The sequence below is a fragment of the Malania oleifera genome, chromosome 4 (assembly GCF_029873635.1).
Source record: "Malania oleifera isolate guangnan ecotype guangnan chromosome 4, ASM2987363v1, whole genome shotgun sequence".
Taxonomy (NCBI): domain Eukaryota; kingdom Viridiplantae; phylum Streptophyta; class Magnoliopsida; order Santalales; family Ximeniaceae; genus Malania; species Malania oleifera.
Genome location: NC_080420.1, coordinates 8853631 through 8873768, shown reverse-complemented (window position 1 = coordinate 8873768; position 20138 = coordinate 8853631). Strand labels below are relative to the sequence as shown.

Sequence of the window (20138 nt, the reverse complement as noted above, 5' to 3'; positions counted from 1 at the left end):
GATCACCTGCATTTTGCATCCGCTATGAGTTTAACCCAAGCTTTAAACTTCCCGAAGATGTCAACAACCTCAGATTTAAGCTTCATAAAATAAATCCAACACATTCTAGAGTAATCATCAATAAAAGCAATATAATACTTACTGTCATTCAATGATGGTGTTTTCATTGGTCCTCCCACATTTGTGTATTAATTGCAGTCTCTATGTAGCCCTCCAAGCCTTGTTTTGTTGAAAAGGAAGCCTGATTTGCTTCCCAAACTGACAGGCATCACATTTAGGAGACTCCTCTAATTCAGACAAGTCTTTGACCAGATTGTTCTTCTTCATGAAAAGTAAAGCAGCATAATGGAAATTCCCCAATCTCTTGTGTCAGTGCACTGTATTGCTATCTTCTTTGTGTATAGTAATCTGCTCCTCTTTCATCAAATCCAAGGCAAAGCTTTTGCCTTTCATTTGAACTTTGAATACATCTATGCCTTTGGTATCTTTAATCACACTACTTTTGTCTTCAAACAGCACCTTATAGCCTTTCTTCAACAACTGAGTAACACTCAAAAGATTTTGATTAATTTTAGGAACATATAACCATCAGAAATTAATTTCAGACTTGTGTGGCCTTCAATCGCTACTGTTCCTTTACCCTTTTACTGCAATGTGTGCTCCATTTCCAATTCTGACTTTAGAAATAGCAGTCTTCTCAAGCTCTCTGAAGAGCTCTCGATCATAAGTCATGTGGTTTGTACAACAATGCTAGACTCAACAGCAACAAAAAGAAGCCAAGGCTGTTGGTTTGTACAACCACTATCTATAAGTCGGCTTTCTGTGTAGCTATTGGTGGCAAAGCATGATACCACAAACAACTACTCCTTTTGAGGTTGATCCTCAGCAGCCTTGGCTTCTCTTTGTTTCTGTTGAGTCTTGCATATCCTTTCCATGTGCCCTAACTAACCACACTTGTGACATCTTGCATTTGGCCTCCACCAACACTTATTTTGTGGATGATTAGTTTTTTGCAGTAGGAGTAAGGTGGAAAGACTTGAGTGTTGCTGTTTTGACTATTTTTGTTGTTGCTTGCATAATCTCCAAGCTTGTTGTTTTTGTTATGTTTTTTTTTTTTTTTTTTTTTTTGCCACCATATTTTGTTCTGTGATTTGGCTTGAAAAGCACCCTCCACAGATCCTTCTTGCCTCATAAGTCTCCTTTTTTTTTGTGCCTACAGTGCATTCAACAATTCTGCCAAGGTAATGCTTGACAGATCTTTTGAGTTTTCCAAAGATGAAATTGTAGCCTCAAACTTTTCAAGAATTTTGACTAGGACCTTTTGAACAGTTCTAGAATCAGAAAAATTAGTACCAAGGAGTCTTACCTTGTTGACAATGCCAAGAAGTCTATCAGAATATTCCTTGATTATTTCTGATTTTTTCATATTTTGCTTGTCAAATTCTTGGATAAAATTCAACACTTGCATCCCTTTGACCCTTTCATTTCCTTCGTATTCTTGCTTCAAAAAATCCCAAATTTCCTGGGTTGTTTTCAGTGTCATTATTCTTGTAAAAATAGTGGATGAGACTATTGCAAACAAGGTTGCTCTTACTTTTGATTTTCTTTACTTCATCTCTTTTTTATTTTTGATTTGTGCAAGCGTTGGATTGTTTGGAAGGGGTGGAACTTCATATACTTGTTTAGCAGCTTCCCATAGATCATTAGCATCAAGATAGACTTCCATTCTAATAATCCACATCTGATAATTTGTTCCATTAAACACTAGAGGTGCAATTGCAGTGAATGAATTTTCTGAATTCATTCTGAGTAGGTTGTTGTGTTTGAGCTCTCTTAATCTCACATGTCCCTCAAGACTAAAGCCCTGATATCAATCTGTTGGATATTTTATAAAACAAAAGACTAAGGATAATGAGAGAAACTCATTTAGAGACTGCAGAAGGCTAAATTTTATTGAGCAACAAACTATCTATTTATACAGCATAATGAAAACTGAATTGCAGAAGAATCTATTACTTGTTGAGCATAACAGCTAAGTGCCTAAAAATTAGCATGAAGAAATGGTTATAATCCAGAAAAATAACAACAAATAAAACTTATTCAGCTCCTAAAGAATAGCAATAAATAAAACTTATTCAACTTCTAAAGAATAGCAACAAATAAAACTAATTCAACTTCATGAGTCATTTGGGGGTGAATTAGATTTTAAAATATTTTGGCTAAATTAAGCATTTCGTCAATTCACCATAAATCATATCTCATCCAATATACACGTGTATATGTAAAATAATAAAACGATAAATGAAAACATACACATGTGCAGTATATCTTATTTAAATCAAATGTGTGTATGCAAATAATTATGACATCAAATAAACATTCATACATATGCTGAAATTAAAGTATAAGAATTTAAATAAGATAGAGAGAGAGAGAGTGACACACAGATTTGTTATTGAGATTCGGCCAAACCAGCATACGTCCTTGCCTTGGACATATCCTCCAAGGATTACACTATCTCTGCTCACTTAAATGGACGGAACAGTGGCCGTTTACATCCTCTCCTTACGAGGCGAAGAAAACCTCAATTCAATTTCCAAATTGAACTGAACCAATCTCACTTGCAGGGTTGAGACTCTCCAGTTCAATTTCCGGGTTGAACCGAACCGATCTCACTTACGGGGTTGAGACTCTCTAGTTCAATTAATGGGATGAACCCAACCATTAAAATGAAAATATTTTTGTACATATTACATGCTTCAAACAATAAGCTGAGATGTGCACATTTAAACTTATAAAATATATGCACTTTCTAATAATATGTATTATGTTCAGTAGAGTACGGGTGTTATCAAATAATTTTGCACAAATAATATATATATATATATATATATATATATATGAAAAATGAGTATTATTGTTCTCCTAGAAATATTTTTATAAATAAAAAATATTTAAAAATCTAAGAATTTAAGCTCAAAAAAATATTTGTGTTGTAAATAATTTTTTTCCGAAAAATATTTATCATGAAAATAACAGGAAAAAACTCAACCAATAGTCTCAAAATGATTTTCAGAAAATAAATAACAAGTGAGAGTATGTGCATGTAAATACAAATGAAATGCCTAAAATAAATATACTCTCTTCCAAAGTGATTTTGAAAATTAGTGAATGGAAAGAGAGTTTGAGAATTTTTCTTTAAAACATTTGCCCCAAAGGAATGATTTTTGCAATAAAAAATGGTTTGAGAGAACTTTGATTAACAGATTATTAGAGAGAAATTTAGAATTAATCAAAGTTGCTAATCAAAACAAATGATAGGATATTTATAAATTTTACGAAAATTATGACCGTTAGAGACACGCTCGATATTTTGGAAAAGTTTAATTAAAAGTTAATGACGTTTTAACATTTTTAAAAATTCCAACTCGAGAGTTTCGGTCGACCATATCACTAAATTCGATCGATCGTGACATTTTTGAACTGAGGTTTTGGTCGACCGTATTAAAGCGATTTTGAACCCTCCAAGGTTCGATCGACCAGGACATGTTCGGTTGACCAAATTCTGAGATTCGATCGACCAGGTCAAATTTTAACTAAGGGTTCGATCGACCAGAACGTTGAGAATCACTCACGTGTCAATTCAATCGACCATACGGTTCAAGTTCATTTTAAAATGATCGACCAAATAGTCAACCTGTTGACCCTGTTAGGGTCAGTCGATCGAAACTTCTATGTAGGTCCAGGATCGGTCAACCGAACACACTTAAAGTATGCATTTAAGGCCTGATTTGAATTTAAAGTTACGTGCAGGAACCTAGGATCTATTTAAGATCAATGCTCTTTAATTTAGCCTAAAAAACCTCACGTCAGGTCGACCGAAGTCAGCCCTAAAGTCTGTCTACGATTATTAATGAACATTCAAACATAGCATGCAAATGTATGCATTATTATAGATTAAAAATAAAAAATTAAATGTAATACAATTACAAAACAAATATCTTCTTCTTTACTCTTCTGTCTTTCGTGGAAGAGTAAAGAAGAAATTGATGTGAGCTTTCTGGCTTCCATCTTCCTCTTATGTGTATGCATTCTAAATTATAAATATACTCAAAATATTAGGCACACACATAACATACATGTGTTTTGTTAGCATCAAAATAGATATCGAACTCAAAAAGTCAACATTTATCATGAATCTCCTTTGGTAGTGCAATGAGATTTTTAAAACAAATGTCACCTTCATTTAGTGATGACAATGGATGCCAAGGGCATTTTGTGATCCAACAACTCAAATGATGAAATGAGGGAAAGAATTTTCTCAGCAAAAGCCATATTTCGCATAATCACTGGCTGATCATTTTATTTTCACAGCTCTACGAAACAAACTATTACATACTAAAATACCATGTCACCTTCCCTACTATGGCAGACCTGCTTCAATTTCATCCCACATATCAACATTTTTTGAGAATTTTTCTTTGATTTGCCTAATAACTTCCCTTGCCTCTTCAACTTTCGAAATGCTCACAAGCCCGTCCACAAGAGACTTCATGGTCGAAAAATTTGGGACCCAACCCTTCGTCATACTCTCCTTACAAATCTGCAATGCAGTATCGAAATCAGCCCCCCGGCAGAGGAAGTGAACAAGAGTGAAGTAGCAATCACTGTCTGGTTTGCAACCCCTGTTCACCATATCCGTAAACAGCCTCTTTGCTTCATCCAAATTCCCTTCTTTACCGAACCCATGAATCAGATGGCAAAATGTAACAGCATTTGGCTTCATCCGCCTCCTAATCATCTCTTCCAACAATGCCTTTGCCTCCGATGACTTCTTCAGCTTACACAAACTCTGAATCCTAATGTTGAATGTACTAAGCCCCGTACAAATATCATGCTTTTTCATCAACTCCAAAACCTTCCCCACATCTTCAGACCTCTCTTCCCTATAGAACCCAGCAATCAAAGTCTTAAAAGAAGTTGCATTTGGCTTAACCCCCTTCCTATCCATCTCGGCTAAGATCGAATACACCGAACTAGATGAACCCGACTCACAAAAAGCCTTAATCACAGTATTGTAAGTATCTAAATCCGGCTTAATCCCATAACTTTTCGGGAAATCAATAAATATCCTGCGTACCTCACTGTACTTCTTAGCAAGAATGCAAGAGAACAGCAGCGCATTGAGGCATTTCGTCGAACGGGTGATGCCTAGTTCCTGCATTTCCTTAAAAGTGCGAACGGCATGATCCAGCATCCCGGCCTGGCCGTAGAGGACAATAGCGTGAGATATGAACCGCTCGTTCCGGAGGTCGGGGCGGGTCTTCAGTTCCTCGAGGAACGAGCGGATGCCCTCGAAGTAATTGGATTCGGTGAGTTTGGATATTGCGACGGAGAAGACGATGCGGTCCAGGTGGCACTCTGGAGTGAGGGAGGCGGCGCGGCAGATGTCGAGGATGCGTTCAGGGTTTTTCTCGGATTTGACGAGAGAGAGAGCCGCCCGAGACTTTTGATCGCTGGTGAGAGGAGTGGCGGAGTTGGGGCTTAAGATTGAAGAGAAATGGCGGCGTTGGAGCGACTTCAGGCAACGAAGCCGGGAGAATATAGCCATTGGTGGTTGGGAGAGTGGACAATATTCTGGTAATCTGCAAGTCTTCGAGAGAGAGGGAGAGAGAGAGTAGGGTTTGTGTTAGGGATGATTGGACATGGAAGGATGACGGTAGGGTTTTGGGAGAGAGATGTGATTCTGAGAATTGAGAATTCAATGTAGCTGAAGCCTGGAGAGAGGCCTCTTGGATTTTTTTTGCCTTCCCGTTGTAAGGGGCAAAAAATAGTTAAAAATTTGTAGACCGTCTTTGAGAGGATATTGAACCCGACGTGAATCGAACACGCAACCTTCTGATCTGGAGTCAGACGCGCTACCATTGCGCCACGGATCCATGTATTAACTGGCTCCAATTTATTATATATAAAGAAATTTTTATTTGTTTTATTTTCGTGTTTTTCTTTTCGCATTGCCATTACCATTATTATCATTCCTACTGCAGATATTTGTTGCCGATAATTGCAATCAGAAAAAAATTCTTTGTCCCTTACACTGAATGCTACTCTCTAATTCACAATATTCCTGAAAATGATGTAATCCCAAATATTATTATTTTTTTAAAATAATTTTGACTATTAAAATTATGGATATATAAAGACAACCCTTTTTTTTTATTAGTCCTAATTTATTAGAATAAAATAGTAAATAAGATATCTCTTCTATTCTAAAAATTATTGATTATTCTTTCAGTGTTATGTGATATCTCAACCCAAGTTGTTATTCAATGATCATTTTCCTATCTTTCATAGAGACTAAACCAAATAACACAAGTTCCAATTTTTTACTTACAAAATAATTACGAAATAATAAGATTCATATAGGCCGGTGTATGGTGTAATGAAGTTAATACTCTCATTTTGCCAAATCTTAGTAAAGTCACATCATTAATGGTTTTCTCGTGTTTAAAATAAATGATTACGTTCCTTGTTATCACAAAAATGAAAATTGTGTTTATTATGGCATCACATTTACAAACAAGTTCACAATAAACAGCAAGAGTAAAAGTGAAAGATAAAATCTAAATGTCAAAATAGAATAGCAAAAGAGTGAAGAAAGTAATAGTGAGATCAAAACAATATGTAAAAATTATAGTCTTATAAAGAGAAAAAAATATATATTGGAAAGGAAAAATATTGTTGAATTAGTGTTTTGCGCATCTGTATGTCCATTGTATTTATCACGCCTCGAACTCGGTAATGGAATCCAGGGGTGAATTGGTAACCTAACATGTCCCTGTATCATACAAAACACCAATGATATACAATAATGAATGAGGGTCCGACCCCATAGGGGTCCCGTACACCCTCTGCACTTTCACATGCATGACATATACACAGCGAAAAATACTCTTTCTATACATATATGATACCATACCAGAGTTTATACAAAAGGAGTCTAAACTCCATAATACAAAACATAAACTCGGGTGTCAGCCAAAACCCAAAATGACAACCCGATATAGTCTTAATACTTACACAAGTACTTCACGCAGTACATCGACCACTACACTCCCAACACAAAGACGGTAGTTCTAGTTACTTGAAGGACCTGGAAACATGTACGTACGATAGGGGTGAGACACCTCTCAGTAAGGAAGACACGGGTTATATCGATGTGTGGCATATGAGTGTTATCATGACATAAAACATGCACACTTCAATACAATTTCCAGTATTTTCACAAAATAGTTCTAGTATAGTGCTCATCACACACACACACACATGATCAAGTAACCCGATGTCGTCACACCCTTTGGTCCGAAGCCGACCTGCATTACACGACGTCCCTGACACATGGCGTAGCCCTAGGCTCCCATGGCATTGTACCAATACATCTGGTGGATCCACACCCTTCGATGATCGGCCGAAAAGGCGGTATTGCACTCCCTCGGATATAGAGCGTAACACTCTTGCCAGTCACTGACAAGTGATATTTTACACCCTTGGATATAGAGTCGGACACTCTTTCACAACCTAGAATAATTCGAAACCCCGTTCCTATATCTCATTTCAGAAAATCACAACTCATGCATGTTCATATAACAATTCAATCCACACCCATTTGGTAATCTAAAAATCATGGTTTTCCAAAAATACAATTTAAACAAGTCAAAGTACGGTCATCTCCATAACACAATATATATCACAATATATTCACGGTTTTCCAACGAAACTAGAGATACAACTCAATGCCCCTTTTTTCCCAAAACTGTAACATGAAAACCTCGTAATTTCCACCTATTAGATTTCCCCAAATGAGTAGTCAAAACACACATAGGACCGTGAACCACAATGCTACCGAATCTGATTTAGAAAATAACAGATATAAACATAATCCCCTTACCTTTCCCAAAAAATTCAAAACCCAAACTCTACGGCTCCTAAACAGCGAACCGAATTCCCAAAACCTATAAATCACAGTACAAAACATACTTATAATTTTATTCCCTATAGAACTACCGAAACGGAAATGAAAATCGAGTCTTACCTCGATTTTGGGTCAAAACCCAAAAACACTTAAAACGAATATTCGTTCCACAAATCTCGAAGAGAATCCTTCCCTGATCCTCGTAGTAACGTTGGATTGTCGATTCTAACAACGTACGACGAAGAAATCTAGAGAGAGAGAGTGGAGTTCGAGTTCTTAGAGAGAGAGAGAGAGAAAGAGAGAGAGAATTTTGGTATCTTAGCCATGAAGAAATGGAAACAGATATTTATAACACCTTTGACTCGGCCAACCTCGTCGACGAGGCGGCGTCTTCGTCGACGAGTCAATATAGATAATTCGTCGACAAAGCGATGGCCTCGTCGACGAGCCTGAGATTTCTGGATTTCCCGAAACCTCTCGGTTTCTCCTCGTCGACGAGCACCTACAATTCGTTGCTGAACAACAGAAGAGCCCTCATCGATGAATTCTGGCTTCATCGACGAAGCTTGCTTAATTTACTATTTTACCCTTCTCTTATTTATTTATTCCATATATCATGGTTCGGGTTACCCGTATGCTTGCTAAGCCTGATTTCCAACATGCTCTTCAGAGTAATCTGAAATAAAAATATGATTGAAGTGAGACGACGCTCAGTAAGTAAATAAGATTATTATTAGTGTGTGGCCAAAATGAGCTTTTAAATAATTTCGTAAAATAATATTTAATACTATAACTTCAAGACTGCTTTTAGAATAAATATAGATTTAAAAATTTCTGCATAAAACTTTTGTCATCAATTTCAATAGTAAATTTTTACAATCATATACTATAACTGCTAAATTAAACTTTTAACTTTAAAACTGTAAAAATATTTAATGATAAACATACATATACTTTTCCTTATACGTTTTCCTTAGATTGTCATTTAAGCACAAAAATGATCCTTTTCACGTAAACTTACATTTTTCCTTCAAATCATCAGTAACTTTGTACACGTAATTAAATATGTATAAATATATATTATAAAATAAAATCACCCTTAGGCTTGTTTGCCGTAAGTCATGTTTACCCCCATGACTGTAGGGGTGGCAAAACGGGTCATAACCCGTTGGGTCACCCGGACCCGTTCGTTTTAAACGGGTTCGGGTTTAAGAAAGTCAACCCATTTAATAAATGGGCGGGTCACGGGTTGACCCGTTTATACATTGATCAACCGGGTTTGGACCGGGTCACCCGTTTATTTGGCTCCTATTCCTATATATATATATTACACATAAACCTTAAACCCTAAATTTCCTTGTGGCCGCGGCTACCTCCTGCTGGGTTTCACTACCCTCGTCCCTTCTGCTTCGTCGCGTGGGAGATGGGTGGCCATCTTCATCAATCATCATCCGGTTGCAGACTTGCACAGTTACAATATCCTTTCCTCTCCCACAAAATCCCAATCCCGACTCCACGGCTTCGCCTCTCTCTCGCAAATAGTCTCCTCTCCTATGGCATATCCTCTCGCCTCTCAAGCCCTCGACTCTCTCTCTTTACTCTCTCAATCGCAACCTCACAGCCTCGCAGGTGATAGGTCAGTTCAAACTTTGACTCCGCAGTTCTCCACTCATGTCTGGTCTGATCTGCCAGAATAGATCTGGTCATTATCGGGACTTGCCGTCGTCTCCATCCCAATTTTCGTCTCCGTCTTCGTCTCCGTATCCAGCTGACTCGTGGTCATACAGGCTTTGCTTGCTTAGTTTACTACTTTACTGAATTTGTTTGAATCTGATAAGTGAGGAAGCCGAGAGAGAGAGAGAGACTCTGAGAGAGACTGAGTGAGGAAGCTCGATACCCTTTCAGCCGTGAGAGTGAGATGTGCTGAAATTTGGTATTTTAATTTTTTAAATAAATAAAAGAGATGTGCTGGGGTTTTAAAATTTTAAAATAATATATATTTTTTTAAATGGGTAACCCGTGATCCGCCTGTTTATTAAACGGGCGGGTTAGGGTTTATATGATTGGCACCCGTTTAATTTCGACCCGTTAAAGACCCGATCCGTTTACGACCCGGCCCGCTGGTGACCTGCCCGCCCGTTTTGCCACCTCTACATGACTGGGTTGTGCGGTCCAAAGACTGGACTTAGCTGGCTGGCCGACCAAACTAAATCAACGTACGTAAACTTTAGGTGAGATTTTCCTTATTAAGTCCTGGTCCGAAACCAGGTGTGCACTCAGGAGAAATCCACTAACATAAATAACCACTCTGTAAACAGTGTGGGTGCACTCTGATCCGTATAAACTTTAAGCTGCGGTACTGAGCATCTGTAACTTTGAACTTTCGTTGTCATAAGGGGTTTTAAAATCATCTTATTATAATTTATGCAATTTAAAATAATATCGTAAAAATCTCATCTTTTCTCATATTTACATAAAATTGTAATGTAGAAATAAACTCATGCCACACAATTTTTGTGTTAAAAATATATATAATTTTATTTTTGAATAGAAAGAAATGCTGAAAATTTACCCGAGGGGATTAGAACATTTCTTAACCCAAAAATATATGCAAGTATATTAAAGATAGAACTGGTATAATTAAATAGGCGTAAAAATAAATTCATGGAAATTTTGTGGAACTAATTAACATAATTGAAATTTACTTATAAAATAAACTCGGGTATGAATTTTAAATAAAAAAAACTAACATAATCAAAATTTACTTACCTTCTTCTTTTACCGTGTGCTACGAATACAAAAACTATCTTTAAGCAATGAGATCGGAAAGAGTGGGTGAGTGAGAACTTACTCAAAATTCTCTCTCCACCACAAATTCTTTCACTCACTAATCATTCTCTTTCTTGGAAAATTGTTGTGAAAAATGAAGATTAAGAGCTCCCTATATATAGGAAAATTTTGGGGAATAAATGAAATTTATAAAAGTGTGGGGAGATGGGTGAAATTATAATTTTTAAAAATTAAAGAATGGGCAAGGGATGGGCAAGGTATGGGTTGAATATGGGATGAGGATGGAGGCCATGTGGGAGTGCTTGCCACCATTCCCATTAAATAAAATTTTAATTAATCACTTACCTAATTAATTAATGAATTAGTTAATTAATTATTTTATTATTTTATTATTTTTCTTAATCATTATTATCATTATTATTATCATTGTTATTAATTTTGAACTATTTTTAGTATTTATTTATTTTTGAATAAGAATTAAATTTGAATTTTGAAAACTCATGTGGGCCCCACATGGTCTTGTGGGCCCCACACAACTTCGAGACCCGAATGGATCCTACGTAACTCGAATAACTCTTATACGATTTTATGCATCCTACATAGCTTTGAGACTTGTGTAAACCTCTATACGGCTTCGGGACTCATGTGGGCCCCACACAGTCTTGTAGGCCCCGCATAGGATACCTATATTATTATTATTTTATCATATATTTCTTCAAATTATATCAGTTAAAACATTATTTTATGTACTTATTTACGTATATAAACAGTGTCTTGTGGCTCCGGGACTCATGTGGACCCCACATAGTCTTGTGGGCCCCATATATGATACCTATATTATTATCATCTTATTATCTATTTCTACAAATTATGTTTGTCAAAACACTATTTCATGTATATATATTTATTTACGTGTACAAACAGTGTCTATCCTGTTTATCCTATGAAATTCCATTTTGACCAGGCCGACCTCCAGGGAGCGACTGAGCCGCAATGGTCTCTGAGCACTCGCTAAGACAAGGTCTTTCTTAGGCATCAAATATGGAATCAAGGATCCTACAGAAAAACACTTCTGTATTGATATTAACTTAATGACTATTTTTATTATTTTATTATTATTGTACTTTAATCATATATATATATATTTTTGGGTCATCACCGTTTAAATGTATAAAATATTTTTTTATTTTTTATTTCTAGAATTTTCAAATAATTACAAAAAAAAGTTTTTTGTTCTTTAATTTTTCAAAAATTATATAAGTTAACATTTTGGATGTAAGATTTAAAAGAAACTTTATACATAATCTGTAAGAACCCAAACCTGAGTGGGTTCCTACATATAAATTTTTCAGCGAACGTAAATAAATCTAAATTATTTTTATTACCAAAGCACTAATTAGCTTTATTATAAATATATGTTTCAACTATTAAAATGCAAATTTCTAAAATTCTAAAATATATAAACATATTCTAAATTATATTATATTTTTTTTTCTACTATGCTCTTTCTATTCCCGCTCATGCACTTGTTATGCCAGATTTCAGATACTCTCTTCAAAATAATATGAAATGTAAAATAATGATTGGAGTGAGACGACGCTTAGTAAGTAAATAGATTATTATTAGTGTGTGACCAAAATGAGTTTTCATAATTTTGTTAAATAATATTTAATACTATAACTTTAAAAATGCTTTTAAAATAAATATAAATTTAAAAATTTCTACATAAAAACTTTTACCATCAACTATAACAGTAAAATTTTATAATCATATACTATAACTGTTAAATTAAACTTTTAATTTTAAAAAAAATTGTTGTAACATTCTCAAAATTCTTACCATTTATATATATATATATATATGTATCTACATTCATACCTAAGCAGCGGAAACACAATCATACAACTATTTACATATATATACTATACAATACCAGAATCCAGTATATACACCATAGTCATACAAAAATACCCCTCCAGCATCATCTACCCAAAAATACACAATTTTGTCAAAAACTCATCCTATAACCAGAGTAATCAAAATACTCTCTATCTACAAGCCTGATCTGCTCGCCTAACTAGCTCACCTGAAAAATGTTAAAGTAATGAGGTGAGTCGACACGCAGTAAGTAGAAATATGTTATTACTAGTGTATGACAACTAAGTTAAGAATACTTTTTAAATAGCAACTGAACTGTAATGAAGTAAATAATCTATAAAGCATATCTTTCTTTTCACAATTTAAAATATAACTATATTATTTGTATTTTCTATTTTTCCTACTGCTAATATCATACTATACTCATCATATACTGTAAAATTGTATACATATACATAACTGTGCTTTATCCTTAGAACTCTGTATGTCATGATTTGACCCCTCATGACAGGGTTGTGCGGCCTGTAGGCGGGATTTCATCTGGTCGGCCCTCCAAATAAGTCAATATACTCTACACTACCTTAGTCCGGCCAAACTACATCCACTCCTAAGCTTGGGACTGGCTACTACCTCTTCAAATCAGCCCCCTCCACCTAGTGAACTGGGGAGCTGCAACCTCTCCGAGCACGGCTGATGGTACCCACACACTATCCGAGATATGTGGTTGCAATCTATCTGTATATAGCAACGGTACCGTGCTCTGTAAGCTGTATTTGTCTGTAATATCTCCATAGAGATATGATACTATATAAGTACATCTATATATATATATATATATATATATACATTTTCTGTTTTTATTATGTTTCCAAAATAACCATAACGCTATAATTTTGTACTGTAAATACTGCAAAATCTGAGTAACTGTAGCATCTCGATGCTATAACTATATAATATGTTTTTATAAACTGTGTGTTATGGTATTCAGGAAAACATAGCATTCTGTAAAAACTATGATATACTGAATTGAATAAAATCTATATAAATCTGTCTATTAGTCGTCTGTGAATAACTATATATACATGCTATATAACATGATATGCCGAAATACTATATAAATTTTACATCAGGTAAATATCTACTCAGGCCACACATCATTTAAACATTCATTATGTAAAAATTGCATAACAATTGGTATATATATATGTGTGTGTGTGTGTGTCTATGAAAACTCTGTTAATATTCTTAAAACCCTAGCATAGCATATTTTTCTTACCTTAACTTTGAAAAACTCCTATAAAATTCTGGCTGTATACCCGCAAGGTTCCTAACTCAACATTCTGAAAACAAAATCCCCCAAATCAGAACATCAGTATTTCTCCCCCAAATCAGAACATCAGTATTTCTTCGTGTATTGTATTTCTTATAACTGAGGAAAAGACAAATATTGAATAAATTGTCTTACCCTGGATTTGAGATGAATTTCAAATCAACTTTCCCCATGATCAGCTTCGGCAGACTTGCAGAGAACTTCACTAGGAGTGTCGTGGTGGCTTCGGATCTTCAATCCGGCAAGAAATGAGGCCAAGATTGAAGAGAGAGGGGGAGGGAGTCGTAGGAGAGAGAGAGAGAGAGAGAGAAAAGAGTTCTGTGGTGAAATTTTGATAAAAATCTGAGTTTCAGCTATTTATAGGGCTGGATTCGTCGACGAGTTCTTCAGTAATTTCGTCGATGAACTTCCTCCCTCGTCAACGAATTTCAATCTGTCCCAAAAACTCTTCTTGATATCTTCTCGTCAACGAACCATAGCTTCGTCGATGAGTTCCCTTATGCACTCGTCAACGAACTCCCTGTGTTCGTCAACGAGGACTTGTGGAAAATCTTTCGGGTTATTTTTTCAAAAATGTAATGTCGTTGACGAACGCTAGCCTGCTGCCTCCTTCCGTTTTTGTTTCCATTTTCCCCTCTCTTTAATATTTAAATATTATTATTTTTCGGATCATTACAACTGTAATTATAATTTTTAATTATATACATATATATACTTTTCCTTATACGTTTCCTTTAGATCATCATTTAAGCACAATAATGGTCATGTTCATATAAACTTATATTTTACCTTCAAATCATCAATAATTCTGTGCATGTAATTAAATATGTATATACATATACTGTAAAAATCACTCTTGGGTCTGTTAATCGTAAGTTATGTTTACCCCCGTGACTAGGTTGTGCGGTTCGAAGACTTGATTTAGTTGACTGGTCGGCCAAACTAAATCAACGTACATCATCATTAAGTGAGATTTTCTTTATTAAACCCTGGTCCGACCCAGGTATGCACTCAGGAGAAATTCACTAACATATAAAATCATTCTGTAAACAATGTGGGTGCACTCAGATTCGTTTAAATTTTAAATTGCGATACCGAACATCTGTAACTTTGAACTTCCTTTGTCATAAGGGGTTTTAGAACCATCTTATTATAATTTATGCAATTTAAAATAATCTTGTGAAAATCTTATTTTTACTCATCTTTTCGTGAAATATGAAATATAAAAAAAATATCAACTCATGTAATTTTTACTCATATTTTCGTGAAATATGCAACGTATAAATAAACTCATGCCACACAATTTTCGTGTTAAAAATATTTTGTTAAATATAAATTAATAATGTAAAACACCTGAGGGATTTAGAACATTTCTTAACTAAAAAATAAATGCAAGTATATTAAAGATAAAACTAGTATAATTAAATATGCGTAAAAATAAACTCAATAAAATTTTATGAAACTAACAAACATTATCAAAATTTGTTTACAAATAAACTTGGGCATGAATTTTAAATAAAAAAGGTATGAAATTTAAATAAAAAACTAACATAATCAAATTTACTTACCTCTTCTTTTACCTTGTACTACAAACACAATGAATATCTCTAAGAAATGAGATCGAAAAGAGTGGGTGAGTGAGAACTTACTTAAAAATTCTCTCCACCACTAATTCTTTCACACATTAATCTTTATCTTTCTTTGAAAATTTTTGCGAAAAATGAAGGTTGAGAGTTTCCTATTTATAGGAAAATTTTGGAGAAGAAATGAAATTTGTAAAAGTGTGGGGAAATAAGTGAAATTATAATTTTTTTTTTTTAAATTAAAGAATGGGTAAGGGATGAGCTAGGTATGGGTTGAGTATGGCATAGGGATGGAGGCCATGTGGAAGTGCTTGCTACCACTCCCCTTTAATTAATTTTTAATTAATTAATTAATTAATTATTTATTTATTTTTAATTTTTTAAAATTATTATTATTGTTATTATTATTAAGTCATGTTTTAGTATTATTTTTTTTTAATAATTAAATTCAAATTTCAAAAACTCATGTGAGCCCCACCTGATCTTGTGGGCCCCACACAACTTTGAAACTCAAGTGGATCATACGTAACTCCAATAGTCCTCACATGATTTTATGAGCCCTATATAATTTCGAGACTCATGTGAACCACACACAACTTCGAGATTCATGTGGGCTCCACACAGTCTTGTGGGCCCCACATAGGATACATATATTATTATTATTATTATTATTATTATTATTATTATTATTATTTTACCATGTATTTCTACAAATTATGTCAGTCAAAATACTATTTTATGTATATGTACTTATTTACGTGTACAAACAGTGTCTATCATGTTTATCCTTTGAAATTTCATTTTGACTAGACCGACCTCTAGGGAGTAACTGAGCCGCAATGATCTCTGAGCACACTCGCTAAGATAAGGTTTTTCTTAGACGTTAAACATGGAATCAAGGATCCTACAAAAAACACTTCTGTATTGATATTAATTTAATGACCATTTATTATTATTATTTTATTATTATTATTATTATTATTATGCTTTAATCGTATATATATTTTTGGGTCATTACATGATCACTGCAAATTAAAGTACTAGAACTGAATTCTATACTCAAATAAACAAAGTACAACTTAGAAATTTAGAAAAGAATAATAATGAAAAGATATTTTTCAACTTTTCTATATAAATTTGAAAAATTAGAAAATAACATGAACTTTTTATAATTATTTAAAAATTAAAAATATAATAAAACTATTTTCACAAGTAACAAAAAGTTTATCATTATTCTTTTATTTCATATAAATGTTGGAAAAATAAAAACTTGACTAAAATTTTTTTATTTAAAAAAATAAAAATTATTTTTCACAGCAAGCATTTGATGTGATAACTATTCTAAGTAGCAATTTTTAATCATTGTGAGAAAAATAATATTCATGGTGATCTCATGACATATGGGAAAATGTGATGGGAGGAAAGAGCATGGACTCCCATCCAATGGTGAACCCATAAATTATTCTAGTAAAAACTTATATAAATAGTAAAATATAAATATATATTCCATATTGGCCAAGGTAAGTAATTAAAAAATCCATACATTCTCATTTTAATACTAGTAATAATTGTTTTAAATAATAGTATTCCCCGTATTATTTTGGTTCTATATTTACGAGGTCCAACAGGTATTTTTAGTGAAGGCAACTCTCTAACTTTTTCAAAAATTTATTTTATGATCAAATTTCAGCGAGGCACTTGCCTTCACCAACATATATGTAGATCAGCCACTGCTCCCATGGCCTACTCTCTCTTTCTGTCATATCAATCCGTAAAACTACGAGCCCGTAATGAATCATATTATTCTTTAATAATTTTATAAAGAAAACTTTTTTTGAGTATATAATTTTTAGTGTATTAGGCGCCATAATTATTGTTCATTCGGTCTTACAATATCCGCTAAATAAATAATGGTGATCTGTCTACAAGTACAGCGTGCTAGTTAGAATTTCTATTTATAGTATGACCATTTTCCAATATAAGCTTTTCTAAGACGGTCTTGCTTCATTCATTGCTAGATGAGTGATGCAAATATAAAATTGATCATGGATCACCAATGATCATTATTTTCATTTAAAAACATTTTGAAGTGGGGTTAATAATTTAAGAAAAACATTGACCCTAACCAAGTTTGACCACAAATATATTTATTTTTTAATATATTTTAAAAAAGTATATATATGAATCTCTCTTAAAATTTATATTAAAAAGATAGATTTTTTTTGAGATTTTAAAATTTTTACAGGACTATATTAATATGTTTTTTATGATACTTAAACACCTTCCTTAGAATCAGTTATAAATAAATCAAGATGATATAAATATCTTAGAAATTAAATTTTTATTAAGAAAACGGTAAAATTTTTTAAATCATGAGAATGTTCATGTATTTCTACCAAATCAAAAGAGGTCCAAAGAATTTTTTATATTTAGACGGGATTTGTGTTTTTCTTTGTTTTTTTAACCAAAATCTTAATCGAAGCCAATATTTTTGTTCCTTTTTTATCAAAGGATTGTATTAAAAAAAAATTTTTTTTAAAAAAAGATAAATATATTTTACATATATTCCTTCTCCATAGCGATTACTTTAAAATAAAACGTTATTTTGATATAATTTTAAAGCATTAATGAAAATTATATATGACAATGTGTAAAATCAAAGTTTTACTAATTAATTAATTATATATTTAAAACTTTGTCCAGTACTTGCCAAATACTTATTAAAGAGCAAAATTAAACTAACTTCAAGCTTAAATATATAATAAAGCTCAAAGTTGAGTACTAAATACATCAATAATTGAAAGGGTCACACTTTATTATTTCTTATTGCATTTTAATATATTTTGTGATATTACAAAACAAAATATAATTTGTTTACTTTTTTCAATTGAGTTAAACTTAGCAAAAAAGATTTTGACTTTCTACTATTTTGCTATTGTAGTTTCTATTGAGAATTTATCTTGTGAGAATTTCACATTGGAAAGATTGAGTAGATGATGAATGCTTATATACATGATTGAATCCAATACACAATACGTTTAAACTTTTGAGTCAAGTTTGTGCTCAGTTATGTGTATCAAGTCCACCCATACACTCCTCCGATACTAACAAGTGGTATCAGAGGCAACAATTCGTAACTCTGAGTGAGCAACATTGTAAAAGTTGAGACAATAAGCTAATTTTCATGACGTTCTAACAGTTGGATGACCAAATGTGTGACCGAGACCAATAAGGGATCATCTAGGGTTATAAGATAGATTCGAGTAGGGTCAAAAGGTGGGAAGTAGGATTAGTTCAGAAACAAAGTGTATGATTGGGACCAATAAGGATCATCTAGGCCTGAAAAATAGATTTGAATAGGATCAAGGCGTGTAAAGTATGATTGGTTAAGAGGCACATGAAATGCAATCCAATGCACGTAAGGAACAGTGGTAAGATCCACTTGAACAACTGTTGGAGAATTGAGCTTACTTCCACAAGAGAGACGGATTTTATACTATTAATTAAAATGAAGACTCGATAGTTTTCAATCAACATTTTTTCTATTAAATTCTTAAATTTCCTTCTTCAATTTTTAAAATTAAAATTATTTATAAAATTTTAAAAATTTAATAGATTCATTGTCATATTAAAAAGAAAACCAAAAATATGTCCATAAATTATACACATTTACTTTTTATATTTTCACTTTATATTTTTATTGCTACCCATGATTTTCAAAAATTTATAACACGTAAGTTTGGCCATTTAGGGGATATGATAACCATATTAATTAAAGCATTTGATTTCGTACACGGAATGTGCGATGGCCGGATTGGAAAGGTTTCGAACAACGACTTTTTTTTATTCTAATTTTTAAATTAATATATGACGTCACCTTATTTGTTATTACATCACCGGTCAACTAGGGCAACGGCGCAGATAATGCCACGTAGATCTTATTGCCGAAATCCAATTTCGCATGGGTTGTTGACTTGTCACCGAGCTTCCCACCTTGGTTACCAAACCGCAACCGATTGGAGACACGCTTCCTTGGACGCGGAGCGCGCGATAACGCTCACCCTCAATTCTTCTATTTTATTTTTGTTTTTGGAGGGATGTAAGCTGCACGTGCCCATCACGTGACGTGTCAGAGTGTGCAATGCCCGCCCTTCTCTTTTCTAAAAAATAAAAACCAGCGTCTGGCGGCTGCGCTTAAAATTCCCAAACAGTCCCTTAAATATTTATCTGGGAAGGAGAGAAGGGTAAATTACATTAACATAAATATTTATTTAGGAATGAAGTGAAAACTAGGGCGAGCAAACAGTATTAGGCCAAATTCGATTAATTAACCAAATTAATCAAAATTTTCAGTTAAATGAGAACTGTTAAACCAACCGACCGAATAGAGGGGTCTCACCAAACTGAACTAGACCGAATTACCTTTTTTGGGTAATTTGATTAATTGAATTTAATCGAATTAATTTTAAATTAATTAATAAAAATATAATATAATTGTAGATTTTTTTATCAAATACTAATTAACATATTAACGAATTAACATATACTATATAAACAAATTAACATATACTAATTAACATAATAA

The 20138-nt window shown here is 33.5% G+C and overlaps 1 protein-coding gene and 1 non-coding gene across 2 annotated transcripts; both read right to left on the bottom strand.

Annotated features, from left to right (window-relative positions):
• Positions 1-4221: 4221 nt before the first annotated feature.
• LOC131154088 (small ribosomal subunit protein mS86 (rPPR1)-like) lies at positions 4222-5834 on the bottom strand. Its single transcript, XM_058106593.1, has one exon. The coding sequence runs from the start codon at positions 5609-5611 to the stop codon at positions 4424-4426; it is 1188 nt and encodes a 395-aa protein (XP_057962576.1). The 5' UTR covers positions 5612-5834; the 3' UTR covers positions 4222-4423.
• Positions 5835-5867: 33 nt separating this feature from the next.
• TRNAW-CCA (transfer RNA tryptophan (anticodon CCA)) lies at positions 5868-5939 on the bottom strand. Its single transcript has one exon. It is a non-coding gene; the product is annotated as a tRNA-Trp (tRNA).
• Between the last annotated feature and the right edge of the window lie 14199 nt (positions 5940-20138).

Bases quoted from the DNA above. Each gene is read 5' to 3' on its own strand.
- LOC131154088 (XM_058106593.1), bottom strand. From the start codon at position 5,611: ATGGCTATATTCTCCCGGCTTCGTTGCCTGAAGTCGCTCCAACGCCGC.